This window comes from Salvelinus namaycush, chromosome 42 (assembly GCF_016432855.1).
Source record: "Salvelinus namaycush isolate Seneca chromosome 42, SaNama_1.0, whole genome shotgun sequence".
Taxonomy (NCBI): Eukaryota; Metazoa; Chordata; class Actinopteri; order Salmoniformes; family Salmonidae; genus Salvelinus; species Salvelinus namaycush.
Window position 1 is genome coordinate 620,741 of NC_052348.1, and position 16,722 is coordinate 637,462.

The window sequence follows — 16,722 nt, forward strand, 5'->3', positions numbered from 1 at the left end:
CAAACTCAGTGCCTCTGCTTGACATCATGGGGAAATCAAAAGAAATCAGCCAAGAATTGTATACCTTCACAAATCTGGTTCATCCTTGGGAGCAATTTCCAAACGCCTGAATGTGCCACGTTAATCTGTACAAACAATAGTAAGCAAGTATAAACACCCTGGGACCAAGCAGCCGTCATATCGCTCAAGAAGAAGACGCGTTCTGTCTCCTAAAGATGAACGTACTTTACTTTGGTGCGAAAAGTGCAAATCAATCCCAGAACAACAGCAAAAGGACCTTGTGAAGATGCAGGAGGAAACCGGTACAACAGTATCTATATCCACAGTTAAACGAGTCCTATATCGCCATAACCTGAAAGGCCGCTCAGCAAGGATGAAGCCACTGCTCCAAAACCGCCATTAAAAAAGCCAGACTACGGTTTGCAACTGCACATGGGGACAAAGATCATACTTTTGAGAAATTTCCTCTGGTCTGACGAAACAAAAATAGAACTGTTTGGCCATAATGACCATCATTATGTTGGAGGAAAAAGGGGGAGGCTTGCAAGCTGAAGAACACCATCCCAACCATGAAGCACGGGGGTGGCAGCATCATGTTGTGGAGCTGCTTTGCTGCATGAGGGACTGGTGCACTTCACAAAATAGATGGCATCATGAGGGAAAATTATGTGGCTATATTGAAGCAACATCTCAAGACATCAGTCAGGAAGTTAAAGCTTGGTCGCAAATGGGTTTTCCAAATTAACAATGACCCCACGCATACTTCCAAAGTTGTGGCAAAATGGCTTAAGGACACAAAGTCAAGGTATTGGAGTGGCCATCACAAAGCCCTGACCTCAATCCTATAGAAATTTGTTGGCAGAACTGAAAAAGCGTGTGTGAGCAAGGAGGCCTACAAACCTGACTCAGTTACACCAGCTCTGTCAGGAGGAATGGGCCAACATTCACCCAACTTATTGTGGGAAGCTTGTGGAAGGCTACCCAAAATGTTTGACCCAAGTTAAACAATTTAAAGGCAATGCTACCAAATACAAATTGAGTATATGTAAACTTCTGACCCACTGGGAATGTGATGAAAGAAATAAAAGCTGAAATAAATCACTCTACTATTATTCTGACATTTTCACATTCTTAAAAGGAAGTGGTGATCCTAACTGACCTAAGACAGGGAATTTTTACTAGGATTAAATGTCAGGAATTGTGAAAAACTGAGTTTAAATGTATTTGGCTAAGGTGTATGTAAACTTCCGACCTCAACTGTATATATATTTTTTAGAGGGACCTTCAGACGAGTCTTGTGTGCTTCCTAGAGAACAACATTGTGTTTGTGAGAGTCTCAGCTTTCCACAGAGGTGTCATTTTAGTGTGTAGCCCAAACAATTCGGATGCTACAGACGTTTGTGTGAGAATACTGTTTTTCGGAATGTCTTATGGCCTGATAAACACTGTCTAGCTCTGTCACCTTTCACCCCAGATGTGGAAGAGCAATATTGGCGGATGTTGTGGATTGAGACGCAGCAGCCCATGAGAGAGAGTGAAAATTACAGGTCTCATGCTTAAACAGAAGGATTATGATGGAGTTTTTTTTATGTTCATTTGATTTCGGTGCAGTGAGGAAATTGTAGGCTAAGGGTTAAATTACTACAAGAAAATGTACATTTTTTGTATGTCAAGACTTTACAGTATAAAAGCCAAGCTGTTTGAAAAAGGGAATGTTCTATAAACATTTACATTAAAGATATGCTTTCATTATGTAAATCCATCAATTTTAAGCTTCAGTTTGTTGCAGAATGGTTGGTTAAGATTAATCGGAATCTCATCTAAATCTGTGGTATACAGTATTATATCATCTAGAAAGGGCAATCTGCAGTTCTGCATCCATTTTTAGATTGTATTAAATGGTATATACACCCATTGATTCTTGAAGAATTTAACTTACAGATTCCTCTGTCGTACCCCATCAGAATCCAAAATATAAAGGTGTTTTACTCCTTTGTTTGTAAACAATGTAAATGTGGGAAAAATACCGTATAGCCTTAAAACATGGTTAAAACTATAATGTTGCTATAATGGATAGTCAGTCCTTGTATCCATAGCCCTGTCCATGAGTTCGAAAGTGGTTGCATTTCTCCAGCCCCGTCCCTCAGCTGTTTACCAAATCAGTGGCGGTGTGTTTTTGTTCGAACTGCTGATTGCTCTTTTAATAGTAGTACCAATTCAAACTTTTTCAAATGTCGTAGGTCACAAGTGTGATGTACTGTAGAATGGATTCATTTGGATGTTTCTCTATTCAATAGCCTCACTGGGTAAACTTCCATTTTAAAACCCCATTTTGTTATCGAGCAAGATTTTATATTCGTCGTCACTGGGCACTTTAGGCTTTCAGACAAGAATGCACTTTAAGAAGTCAAACAAACCTTACTACATCCACGGGAAGGACTTCAGCACTGGGTCACCAAAATAAGTCAAATTTACACTACCATCCTCAATGACTAGGTGGTCCAAGTTAACTGGCTCCGAAGAGCCTTGAATGTCTATAAACTGGCATAAGTGTTTAAGTAGAGATGTTTCAACTGCAGGGCGTTTGTTAAAATAACTGCCATTATCATAGTCCGCTCCTGAAGGGGTCTGAGTTGGGCTCGATGAGCCCAAAAGGGTTGTGTCTTAAAGAAATACTACTGCAAATTTGCACTATCATGACAGTTTTTGCTCTGTACTTGTAGTATCTTAAGAGGCTTCTTAGATTGACGCCAGACATGTAAGTACGTTTTAGTATTTAATGGTAACCTAGAATAACATTCCCTAATGCACCTGGCGTAAGCTACCGGGGGTTCTCTCAAGCATGGTTATATGGCAGACAGAAAACGGCTACCGATAGCGGAACGCAAACCCCCGTCTTGAGTCAATACTGCCATCTATTGGTAAACAAATATACCAGGTTACTACATTCCACTCTTTATAGCTAATAACACAATTCCTTTCTGAGCTAAAGCTGCCAATTTTCTCATAACAAATCATACTATTTTTTATATTTTTCCCCGAACATGATCTCCCTTAGGATCTGAAATTGTCTGGCGGACGTCTCTCTAATAGAGTGTCTCAGAGGTGGTGTAGCTAGTGCCACCAGCACTTCACCCCTTGATTGTGAAAAAGTCCTTTTGTGGAGACTTCACAGGAGGAGGTCGTCCCGGATTGGTGGTCTCAGGAAGTTGAGCCTTGGTCTGTTTGTCCAACTGCAACTCTAGGGAACGTTCCAATGTCCTGTCCTGCTCGTTTCAGCATTGATCCATGTCCACGTATGGAACTGGAATTCGAGCTCGGATCTTATCCACGTGTCTCCTTGGTCTTTGGCCACTTCCGATGATCACAGTATAGGATACTGGTCCTAAGCAATCCTCAATTGTAGCTGGAATCCATTTAGGACCAAACCTGTAGTTTCTTGTGTAGATATCTCCAGGTGAGAAACTTCTGAGTTTGGCTCTGTCATGATTCCGTTTTTGATTCCATTGCTTTTGTTGTATTTTCACTTTCAGGTCTGGCCTGATGAGATCAAAAGCCTTAACCTCCTTGACATCAGCATTTCTGCAGGTGACAACCCAGTTGTAGCTTGAGTGATCCTGTAGCTAAACAAGAATCTTGACACCTTTGTTTCAATGCTGTCCCCTTGCATCTTCCTCATCCCCTCCTTCAAGGTCTAAAATGCACGTTCTGCTAATCCGTTTGAAGATGGGTGAAAAGGGGCTGACGTTACATGCTGAATTCCATTTTGTTTCATGAACCTTGTGAATTCAGTGTTTGTAAAACAAGTAGCATTGTCACTAACCAACATGAGGCAATCCCATGACACTGAAGCTTTGTCTCAACTTCTCAACCGTAGCCTGCGATGTCGACGTGTTCATGGGGTAGACATCCATCCACTTTGATTCTTATTCAATCAGCACAAGGAACATTTTCCGTAGGAAGGGTCCAGTGTAGTCCACATGTAGTCGTGTCTATGGTTTTCCCGTCCATTTCCATGGATGTAATGGTGCGGTGGAGGGGGGTGACTTCCGGTTACTCTGACAATCTGCACACAGGCTAACCTCATTTTCCACATCCTGGACCATCTTTGGCCACCAGATGTAGGACCTCGCTAGGCCTTTCATTCTCAACATACCTGAAAGCGACTGGTGCAACAACTTCAGTAGCATACCCCACCCTTGTGGTGGGATAACTACTCTTGAAGCCCACAGAACACATCCATCGCACACTCAAGGCCAAGCGGCGAGCGTAGTAAGGCATGATCTGAGGCTCTGTCACTGTAGACCATCCTCTCAGGATAAATTCATGCACTTGTGATAATGTCACATCCTTTGAAGTCCATTTCCTGATTTGTGCTGTGTTCACGGTTGGATCTTCCAGCACGTCGATCATCAAGACTTGGTCATTTTATCCTTCCTGAGCGACGCTTTCTGGAATAGGCAGCCTACTCAGAGCATCAGCATTCCCATGGTATCTACTTGGCTTGTAAATTATCCTGTACTCGTAGGCCCTGAGCCACACAGCCCAATGTTGAACTCTTGGAGAGACCATTTCTCTCCACTCTTGGAGAGACCATATCTCCCGTATAAGTACTTGGAATCTCTGTATTTCGAATATGACAGCCAGTCCTTCCTTGTCCAGCTGGGAGTACTTTTTCTCCGCTGGCGACCAATGTTATTGACGTAAACCCGATTGGTGCATAGAAACCTTTCTCCATCCAGTGTGATAGCGCCGCACCCACACCATACGATGCGATGAGGCGTCGCACGATAAGAACTCTGTCTGCTGAGTAGTGCATCAGCAATTCTGCTGATTGCAGTAACACCTTTGACTTTGCAAAAGCTTCTTCCTGTATTTCTGACCATTTCCAGGCCACATCCTTCCCTAACAGTTTATGCAGTGGAGCTAAGAGGGTAGAGAGTTTAGGGAGGAAGCAATTGTAATAGTTCAGTAAGCCTAAATAGGCTTTCAACTCTGTAACGCTTGTCGGAGCTGGAGCTTCCACGACAGCCCTCACTTTAGCTTTGACTGTGTGTAACCCCTTGGCGTCCACCTTGTGACCCAGGTACTGCACTTCATCAGCTAACAGTGTACACTTGCTCCTCTTCAGCCGGAGACCAGCCTCCTCCATCCTCCTCAAAACTTCAGCCAAGTTTCTGAGATGCTCCTCCTACGTGACAAGAATGTCGTCGAGGTAAACCACTACCTTGGGTATCTCCTGCAGAACTCCCTCCATGGTTCTTTGGAAGATAGCTGGTGCAGAAGACACCCCGAAAGGTAAGCGTTTATCGGTAAACATCCCTCTGTGGGTGTTTATGGTCAGGTACTTCTGTGACGCTTCATCCATTAGCACTTGCTGATATGTGTGACTCGTGTCCAGTTGTGAACTGTTGCCCCCCGGTTAACATTGAAAGCAAAAGCAAATCCTCCACTTTGGGTATAGGTTACTGCTCCAGTGATGAAACTATTTGGTCCGCTTGTAATCACCGCATAATCTGATTGAACCATCTGGTTTGAATATGGGAACAACTGGTGCTGCCCACTCAGAAATTGACAGAAATAATTATATCCTCTGCTAAGTGTCTTGTCAATTTCCACATCCATTTTAGGCTTCATGGCATATGGAACTGATCTTGGCCTATAGAATCTGGGCGTCGCATCTGCAGCAACATGAATGGTAGCTTGGACACCTTTCAATATCCATAGCTCTTCTTTGAAAACAGTGTCAATGAAGCAGTGTCAATGTCTCTGTGTGTCACGGCCGTCTGAAGAAGAAGGTGACCAAAGCGCAGCGTGGTAAGTGTTCATCATTTAATAAATAAAAACTGAACACTGAAATACAAAAAAAACAACAAAGAGAATGACCGAAACAGTTCTATCTGGTGCAGACACAAAAAACAACTACCCACAACACACTGGTGGAAAAAGGCTACCTAAGTATGGTTCTCAATCAGAGACAACGATAGACAGCTGCCTCTGATTGAGAACCACACACGGCCAAACACAAAGAAATAGAAAGCATAGCAAAATGAACATAGAATGCAAGACATAGAATGCCCACCCCAACTCACGCCCTGACAGCAAAACCTAGACCTATAGGGGAGGGTCTGGGTGGGCATCTATCCGCGGTGGCGGCTCTGGCGCGGGACGTGGAGCCCGCTCCACCTTAGTCTTGGCCCACTTGGATCATCACTGGAGGCTTCGTGCCTTGGATCATCACTGGAGGCTTCGTGCCTTGGATCATCACTGGAGGCTTCGTGCCATGGATCATCACTGGAGGCTTTGTGCCATGGATCATCACTGGAGGCTTTGTGCCATGGATCATCACTGGAGAATTCGTGCCATGGATCATCACTGGAGGCTTCGTGCCATGGATCATCACTGGAGGCTTCGTGCCATGGATCATCACTGGAGGCTTCGTGCCATGGATCATCACTGGAGGCTTCGTGCCATGGATCATCACTGGAGGCTTCGTGCCATGGATCATCACTTGAGTGGAGAGACACACAGGAGGCCTGGCTCTGGGAGAAGGCACAGGACTCACCAGGCTGGGGAGACATGCAGGAGGGTTAGTGCTTAGCACAGGCACAGGACTCACCAGGCTGGGGAGACATGCAGGAGGCCTCTTCCTTGGCCGAGGCACCGGATACACTGGGCCGTGGAGGCGCACTGGCAGTCTCTAGCGCAGAGCTAGCACAACTCGTCCTGGCTGGATACCCCCTGTAGCCCGGCAAGTGCGGGGAGCTGGAACAGGCCGCACTGGGCTGTGCTGGCGAACCGGGGACACCGTGCGTAGGGCTGGTGCAGGATAACCCGGGCCGAGGAGATGCACTGGAGGCCAGATGGGCTGAGCCGGCACCATCCCTCCTTGCTCGATGCCCACTCTAGCCCGGCCGATGCGAGGAGCTGCGATGTAGCGCCTTGCGCCTCACTGCATAACACGGTGCCTGCCCGGTCAATCTCTCCCCACGGCAAACACGAGGAGTTGGCTGGGGCCTATGACCTGACTCCGCCAAATCTCCCCGTGTGCCCCCTCCCCAAAAAATCTGGGGCTGCCTCTCGTGCACGCCTCCTCGAGCCAACTCCTCGTAGCGTCGCCGCTCCGCCTTAGCTGCCTCCAGCTCCTCTTTAGGATGGCGATACTCTCCCGTCTGTGCCCAGGGTCCCTTGCCATCCAGGATTTCCTCCCATGTCCAACTCTCCAACCACTGCTGCTCCCTCCTACCATGCTGCTTGGTCCTTTGGTGGTGGGTAGTTCTGTCACGGCCGTCTGAAGAAGAAGGTGACCAAAGCGCAGCGTGGTAAGTGTTCATCATTTAATAAATAAAAACTGAACACTGAAATACAAAAAAACAACAAAGAGAACGACCGAAACAGTTCTGTCTGGTGCAGACACAAAAAACAGAAAACAACTACCCACAACACACAGGTGGAAAAAGGCTACCTAAGTATGGTTCTCAATCAGAGACAACGATAGACAGCTGCCACACACGGCCAAACACAAAGAAATAGAAAGCATAGAAAAATGAACATAGAATGCAAGACATAGAATGCCCACCCCAACTCACGCCCTGACCAAACCAAAATAGAGACATAAAAAGGATCTCTAAGGTCAGGGCGTGACACTGTGGTGACATGTTTGACTTCATCCCAGTTCAATTGTATTTCCTCCAACCACTCTCACTAGTTAGCTGGAGCCAGTACCTTCCACTACTAAGAGGCAGACTTTTCTTTTGTCCATGATATTCCACTTGAACATCAGCAACTCCAATCACAGTGATCTTCTCCCCTGTGTACGTTTTGAGTTTAACGGGGGTCTCTCGGTTTACACGGAATCCAAACCGGCTGCGCTCGTGCGCTATCGTGCATAAATGTATTTTGTCCCCCTACACCAAACGCGATCACGACACGCAGGTTAAAATATCAAAACAAACTCTGAACCAATGACATTAATTTGGGGACAGGTCGAAAAGCATTAAACATGTATGGCAATTTAGCTAGTTAGCTTGCACTTGCTAGCTAATTTGGCCTATTTAGCTAGCTTGCTGTTGCTAGCTAATTTGTCCTGGGATATAAACATTGAGTTATTTTACCTGAAATGCACAAGGTCCTCTACTCCGACAATTAATCCACACATAAAATGGCCAACCAAATTGTTTCTAGTCATCTCTCCTCCTTCCAGGCTTTTTCTTTTCTTGACTTTATATTTCGATTGGCAACTTTCAGAAATTAGGTGCATTACTGACCTCGTTCGTCTTTCAGTCACCCACTTGGGTATAACCAATGAGGAGATGGCACGTGGGTACCTGCTTCTATAAACCAATGAAGAATTGCGAGAGGCAGGACTTGCATCACGATCTGCGACACAAATAGAACTGACTTCTATTTTAACGCTTGGCAACACAGATGCTTGTTGGCGTACGCGAGCAGTGTGGGTGCAATAATTTAATAACATGGATTTCTAAATTTATTTAGCAACGCTCGTGCACGCGACGCGAGCGGTGTAGTCAGCCTGTAATGCACCTAGAGTAAACTACCTGAGGCTTTCTCAAGCATGGTTATATATGGCAGACATTGAAAATGGCTACGGATAGCGGAAAGCAAACCCCCGTCTTGAGTCAATACGGCCATCTATTGGTAAACATAAATATACCAGGTTACTACAGTACTGAAAGGGCTTTATCTTGACAACTTGACTATTGACATACACACTTGAGGATTGCATTAACAGTGGACTCACTAAAAGATTACAATAATGAGTGTAGTATTATTTTAAGCACCTCACATTCTTTTAACACAAATACCCACTAACATACAGGTAACTCCCAAAATAAGGAAACACCAACATAAAGTGTCTTAATAGGGCTTTGGGACGCCACGAGTTGCTAAACAGCTTCAATGCACTTTGGCATAGATTCTACAAGTGTCTGGAATTCTATTGGAGGGATATGCAACACTATTCTTCCATGAGAAATTCCATAATTTGATGGTGGTGGAAAACGCTGTCAGATATACAGTGCCTTCAGAAAGTATTCACACCTCTTGACTTTTTCCACACTTTGTTGTTTTACATCCTGAATTTGAAATGGATTCAATTGAGTTTTTTTTCTCACTGGTCTGCACACAATACCCCATAATGTCAAAGTGAAATTATGTTTTTTGAACTTTTTACAAATTAATTAAAAATGAAAAGCTGATGTCTTGAGTCAATAAGTATTCAACTCCTTTGTAAAGGCAAGCCTAAATAAGTTCAGGATTAAACATTGACTTAGCAAGTCACATAATAAGTTGCATGGACTCACTAAGTGTGCAATAATAGTGTTTAACATGATTTTTGAATGACTCATCTCTGTAGCCCACACTCATCTCTCATCTCTGCCTCATCTCTGTACTCCACACATACAATTATCTGTAAGGTCCCTCAGTCGAGCAGTGAATTTCAGCCACAAAGACCAGGGCCTCTCAAAGAAGGGGACCTATTGGTAGATGGGTAAAAAATAAAGCAGACATTGAATATTCCTTTGAGCATGGTGAAGTTATTAATTATACATTAGATGGTGTATCAATACACCCAGTCTACAAAAATACTCACGTCCTTCCTAACCGCTCTGGGATTTCACAATGTCACCAATGTTTTTTTTAAACAGTTACAGAGATTAATGGTTGTGATATGAGTACTGAGGATGGGTCAACAACATTGTAGTTTCCCCACAATACTAACCTTAAATGACAGTGAAAAGAAGGAAGTCTGTACAGAATAAAACATATTCCAAAATATGCATCCTGTTTGCAACAAGGCACTTAAGTAGTACTGCTAAAAATGTGGCAAAGAAATTATCTTTTTGTTCTGAATACAGAGCGGTTATCTTTGGTGCAAATCCAGCACAACACATCACTGTGTACCACTCTTTATATTTTCAAGCATGGTGGTGGCTGCATCATGTTATGGGTATCCTTGTCATTGTTTGCCATGTTCTACCAACTGAACCCATTCCAAAGACTAACACAGTTCTGAGATCAGATAGTTCTAGTTCCTCAACGTTTTTTTTTAGTTACATGAACTTGAAATAGTCTATCCAACTCTAATACGGCCATACCAGCCTGAATAAGGACTGGGGAGTGGATCACAGTGATGGAATGGATCTAAACACAGGCAAAATCCTAAAGGAAAACCACGTTCCACCAGACACTGGGATATGAATTCACCTTTCAGCAGAATAACCTAAAACACAAGGCCAAATCTACATTAGAGTTGCTTACCAAGAAGACTGAATGTTCCTGAGTGACCGAGTTACAGTTTTGACTTAAATCTAATTGAAAATCTATGGCAAGACCCGAAAATGGCCTTTCCTTCTCAATGTGTTTGAGCCAACCAGTTGTGTTGTGACAAGGTAGGGATGGTATACAGAAGATAGCCCTATTTGGTAAAAGACAAAGCTCAAATAAGCAAAGAGAAACGACAGTCCATCATTACTTTAAGACATGAAGGTCAGTCAATATGGAAAACGGCAAGAACTTTGAAAGTTTCTTCAAGTGCAGTCACAAAAACCATCAAGCGCTCTGATGAAACTGGCTCTAAAGAGGACCGCCACAGGAAAGAAAGACCCAGAGTTACCTCTGCTGCAGAAGATAAGTTCATTAGAGTTACCAGCCTCAGATTGCAGCCCAAATAAATGCTTCACAGAGTTCAAGTAACAGACACTTCTCAACATCAACTGTTCAGAGGAGACCACGTGAATCAGGCCTTAATGGTCGAATTGCTGCAAAGAAACTACTACTAAAAGGACACCAATAATAAGAAGAGACTTGCTTGGGCCATGAAATAAAGGCCATGGACATTAGACCAGTGAATCTGTCCGTTGGTCTGATGAGTCCAAATGTAAAACGTTTGGTTCCAACCGCCGTATCTTTGTGAGACGCAGAGTAGGTGAACGGATGATCTCCGCATGTGTGGTTCCCACCGTGAAGCAAGTTGCTTTGCTGGTGACACTGTTCTGTGATATATTTAGAAGTCAAGGCACACTTAACCATAATTTGCGCTTAGTGGGACTATCATTTGTTTTCAACAGGACAATGACCCAACACACCTCCAGGCTGTGTAAGGGCTATTTGACCAAGAAGGAGAGTGATGGAGTGCTGCATCAGATGACCTGGCCTCCACAATCACCTGACCTTAATCCCAAACCAATTGAGATGGTTTGGGATGAGTTGGACCGCAGAGTAAAGGAAAAGCAGCCAACAAGTGCTCAGCATATTTGGGAACTTCTTGAAGACTGTTAGAAAAGCATTCCAGGTGACTCCCTCACGAAGCTGGTTGAGAGAATGCCAAGTGTGCAAAGCTGTCATCAAGGCAAAGGGTGGCTATTTGAAGAATCTCAAATATAAAATATATTTAGATTTATTTAACACTTTTTTGGTTATTACATGATTTCATATGTGTTATTTCATAGTTTTGATATCTTCACTATTATTCTACAATGTAGAAAATAGTACAAATAAAGAATAACCCTGGAATGAGTAGGTGTGTCCAAACGTTTGACTTGTATGTATGTATGTATGTATGTATGTATGTATGTATGTATGTATGTATGTATGTATGTATGTATGTATGTATGTATGTATGTATGTATGTATGTATGTATGTATGTATGTATGTATGTACACTGCATTCGGAAAGTATTCAGACCCCTTCTTTTTTCCCACATTTTGTTATGTTAGCCTTATTCTAAAATTGATTAAATCATTTTCTTTATTCATCCATCTACACACCATACCCCATAATGACAAAGCAAAAACAGGCTTTAGAAATTCTTGCAAATGTATGAAACATAAAAAACATAAATACCTTATTTACATAAGTATTCAGACCCTTTGCTATGAGACTCGAAATTGAGCACAGGTGTTTCCATTGATCATCCTTGAGATGTTTCGAGGCACAGATCTGGGGAAGGGTACCAAAAAATTGCAATTGGGGGAGAAGGGCCTTGGTCAGGGAGGTGACCAAGAACCCTATGGTCACTCTGACAGAGCTCCAGTTTCTCTGTGGAGATGGGAGAACCTTCCTGAAGGACAACCATCTCTGCAGCACTCCACCAATCAGACCTTTATGGTAGAGTGGCCAGACGCAAGCCACTCCTCAGTAAAAGGCACATGACAGCCCGCTTGGAGTTTTCCAAAAGGCACCTGAAGGACTCTCAGACCATGAGATACAAGATTCTCTGATCTGATGAAACCAAGATTGAACTCTTTGGCCTGAATGCCAAGCATCACGTCTGGAGAAAACCTTTCACCATCCCTATCGTTAAGATTGGTGGTTGCAGCATCATGCTCTGGAGATGTTTTTCAGCGGGAGGGACCGGGAGACTACTCAGGATCGAGCGAAAGATGAACAGAGAAAAGTACAGAGAGATCCTTGATGAAAGCCTGCTCCAGAGTACTCAGGACCTCAGACTGGGGTGTTCACCTTCCAAAGGGACAACGGCCCTAAGCACACAGCCAAGATAACGCAGGAGTGGCCTCGGGACAAGTCTCTGAATGTCATTGAGTAGCCCAGCCAGAGCCCGGACTTGAACCCAATTGAACATCTCTGGAGACACCTGAAAATAGCTGTGCAACGATGCTCACCATCCAACCTGACAGAGCTTGAGAGGATCTGCAGAGAAGAATGGGAGAAACTCCCCAAATACAGGTGTGCCAAGCTTGTAGCGTCATACCCAAGAAGACTTGAGGCTCTAATCACTGCCAAAGGTGTTTCAACAAAGTACTGAGTAAAGGGTCTGAATACTTATGTAAAGATCATATTTCAGTTTTTTTTCTTTAAAAAAAAATGTTATGTGTTTTTTGCTTTGTCATTATGCGGTATTGGGTGTAGATTGATAAAAACATATATATTTAATCAATTTTAGAAAAGGCTGTAACGTAACAAAATGTGGAAAAAGTCAAGGGGTCTGAATACTTTCCAAACGCAATGTATACAGTACCAGTCAAAAATTTGGACACCAACTCATTCCAGGATTTTTCTTTATTTTTACTATTTTCTACATTGTAGATTAATAGTGAAGACATCAAAACGATGAAATAACACATGGAATCATGTAGTAACTACGGCAGGTAGCCTAGTGGTTAGAGTGTTGGGCCAGTAACTGAAAGGTTGCTGGATTGAATCCCTGAGCTGACAAGGTAAAAATAGGTTGTTCTTCCCCTGAACAAGGCAGTTAACCCACTGTTTCCCGGTAGGCCGTCATTGTAAATAAGAATTTTTTAACTGACTTCCTTGTTAAAATTTAAATCATAGTTTTGATGTCTTCACTATTATTCTATAATGTAGAAAATAGTATAAATTAAAACCCTTGAATGAGTAGGTGTATCCAAACTTGATTGGTACTGTGTGTGTGTGTGTGTGTGTGTGTGTGTGTGTGTGTGTGTGTGTGTGTGTGTGTGTGTGTGTGTGTGTATATATATATATATATATATATATAACACACACCCTTTAACCCCCTATGCTCCTTTGAGATCTCTCTTTCAAAGTCACTGAGATTTATTATTCTAGCCATGGTAGACAAAATAATGGGCAACTAGGCATTTTATTCATGATCCTAAGCATGATGGGATGATTTAATTGCTTAATTAAGTCAGGAACCACACTTGTGTTGAAGTACTTATTTTCAATATACACTGCTCAAAAAAATAAAGGGAACACTTAAACAACACAATGTAACTCCAAGTCAATCACACTTCTGTGAAATCAAACTGTCCACTTAGGAAGCAACACTGATTGACAATACATTTCACATGCTGTTGTGCAAATGGAATAGACAAAAGGTGGAAATTATAGGCAATTAGCAAGACACCCCCAATAAAGGAGTGGTTCTGCAGGTGGTGACCACAGACCACTTCTCAGTTCCTATGCTTCCTGGCTGATGTTTTGGTCACTTTTGAATGCTGGCGGTGCTTTCACTCTAGTGGTAGCATGAGACGGAGTCTACAACCCACACAAGTGGCTCAGGTAGTGCAGCTCATCCAGGATGGCACATCAATGCGAGCTGTGGCAAGAAGGTTTGCTGTGTCTGTCAGCGTAGTGTCCAGAGCATGGAGGCGCTACCAGGAGACAGGCCAGTACATCAGGAGACGTGGAGGAGGCCGTAGGAGGGCAACAACCCAGCAGCAGGACCGCTACCTCCGCCTTTGTGCAAGGAGTAGCACTGCCAGAGCCCTGCAAAATGACCTCCAGCAGGCCACATTTTTTTGAGCAGTGTACTATGTATCACTCATTTACTCAAGTGTTTCCTTTATTTTGGCAGTTACCTGTATACCTCAATGGATTGGTTAGAGATGTATTTTATGGTTTGTGGCCCTCTATAGTTTGATGAACCATTGAAAGCCAAAGATCCTTTTCATCATAAGGATTTAAATTAAGGGGAAATAATATTGTGTGATATCAAGATCTGCATAGTAACCAAAATAGCTCTCTCTACCTATAGATGGAAACAGTGAGTGATATAAAGTGTTAAAAATGACAGTTTCCTAGACCTCACATCCCTTTAAAAAAAACACTTAAGTCACACAGCATTTTCTGATATAACGTTCTGCCTAGCAACCAAAATGTCTCTCTTTCTATAGGTCGAGACAGTGGGTGATAAGTACATGACGGTCAGTGGGCTGCCAGAACCATGTACCCACCATGCTCAGTCTATCTGCCACCTGGCCCTGGACATGATGGAGATTGCTGGACAGGTCAAAGTGGATGAAGAGCCAGTACAGGTGAGGATGGGATATGTTTCCTTTTTCCAACATTTTTACCAGAATCAATTGAGAAAGGCAGCAAACGTGAAATGCTGGTGCTGGCTGAACCATTTCATCAGCCTTGTCTAGAAACAACCCCTAGGCCCTAGACGAGGGGTGGGCAATAATTTTGGCTCAAGGGCCACACGGGCATTTCGAAATACAACTGAGGGCCACACAGTTGTTTTTGGGACCAATTTGTTTGTTAAAATCAATTTGGGTGCCAGAAAAATTACAGTTATTTCAAAGTATACAGTGCCTTCAGAAAGTATTCAGACCCCTTGACTTTTTCCACATTTATTAAGTTACAGCCTTATTCTAAAATTGATTAAATCGTTTAACCCGCTCATCAATCTACACACAATACCCCATAAAGACAAAGCAAAAACAGGTTTTTAGCAATTTTTGCAAATTAACAACAGAAATAGCACATTTGGCTTTTTTCCTATTTTGTTGCCTTACAACCTGGAATTAAAATAGATTTTTTGGGGGGTTTGTATCATTTGATTTACACAACATACCTACCATTTTGAAGATGACAAATATTTTTATTGTGAAACAAACAAGACATAAGACAAAAAAAACGAACACTTGACCGTGCATAACTATTCACCCCCCCAAAAGTTAATACTTTGTAGAGCCACCTTTTGCAGCAATTACAGCTGCAAGTCTCTTGGGGTATGTCTCTATAAGCTTCGCACATCTAGCCACTGGGATTTTTGCCCATTCTTCAAGGCAAAACTGCTCCAGAGCCTTCAAGTTGACCGAATACAAACATGACAAACATGACCGAATACAAACAGTGTAGCTATTCCCTTCAAAAGGCAATCAAACAAGCTAAGCGTCAGTATAGAGACAAATTAGAGTCGCAATTCAACGGCTCAGACACGAGAGGTATGTGGCAGGGTCTACAGTCAATCACGGCCTACAAAAAGAAAACCAGCTAGTCGCGGACCATGATGTCTTGCTCCCAGACAAACTAAACAACTTCTTTGCTCGCTTTGAGGACAATACAGTGCCACCGACACGGCCCGCTACCAAAACCTGCGGCCAACGTGAGTAAAACATTTAAACGTGTTAACCATCGCAAGGCTGCCGGCCCAGACGGCATCCCTAGCCGCGTCCTCAGAGCATGCGCAGACCAGCTGGCTGGTGTGTTTAACGGACATATTCAATCAATCCTTATCCCAGTCTGCTGTTCCCACATGCTTCAAGATAGCCACCATTGTTCCTGTTCCCAAGAAAGCTAAGGTAACTGTGCTAAATGACTATCGCCCCGTAGCACTCACTTCCTTCATCATGAAGTGCTTTGAGAGACTAGTCAAAGACCATATCACCTCCACCCTACCTGACACCCTAGACCCACTCCAATTTGCTTACAGACCCAATTGGTCCACAGACGACGCAATCGCAATCACACTGCACACTGCCCTAACCCATCTGGACAACAGGAATACCTATGTAAGAATGCTGTTCATTGACTACAGCTCAGCAATTAACACCATAGTACCCTCCAAACTCGTCATTAAGCTCGAGACCCTGGATGCTCTCGATTGTGCATCTGTAAAAGTTTGAGTGTTTTTGGTGGCAAGCCGAATTTCTTCAGCCTCCTGAGGTTGAAGAGGCGCTGTTGCGCCTTCTTCACCACGCTGTCTGTGTGGGTGGATCGTTTCAGTTTGTCTGTGATGTGTATGCCGAAGAACTTTCCACCTTCTCCACTACTGTCCCGTCGATGTGGTCCACGATCATCTCCTTTGTTTTGTTGACGTTGAGTGTGAGGTTATTTTCCTGACACCACACTCCGAGGGCCCTTACCTCCTCCCTGTTGACTCTCTCTCATTCAACTGACTAGGCTACTCTTGTGCATTTCTAAGTAGCCAACATACTGTACCAAAAAATATTTCTAAAATGGTATTAATT

General features: G+C 43.3%; 1 protein-coding gene across 3 annotated transcripts in view; it reads left to right on the forward strand.

The window, feature by feature from the left end:
• The window catches only part of LOC120034999 (guanylate cyclase soluble subunit beta-1), a 57,390-nt gene that overhangs the window by 22,317 nt on the left and 18,351 nt on the right, over nt 1-16,722 (forward strand). For 2 of the 3 annotated variants that reach the window (XM_038981734.1, XM_038981735.1), the window contains one exon: nt 14,641-14,781. In XM_038981734.1, coding sequence (XP_038837662.1) covers nt 14,641-14,781 — 141 coding nt within the window. Of the gene's footprint in view, nt 1-5,131; nt 5,299-5,630; nt 5,818-14,640; nt 14,782-16,722 lie in introns of those variants that run through there. The other variant, XR_005474099.1, reaches the window with a different exon arrangement.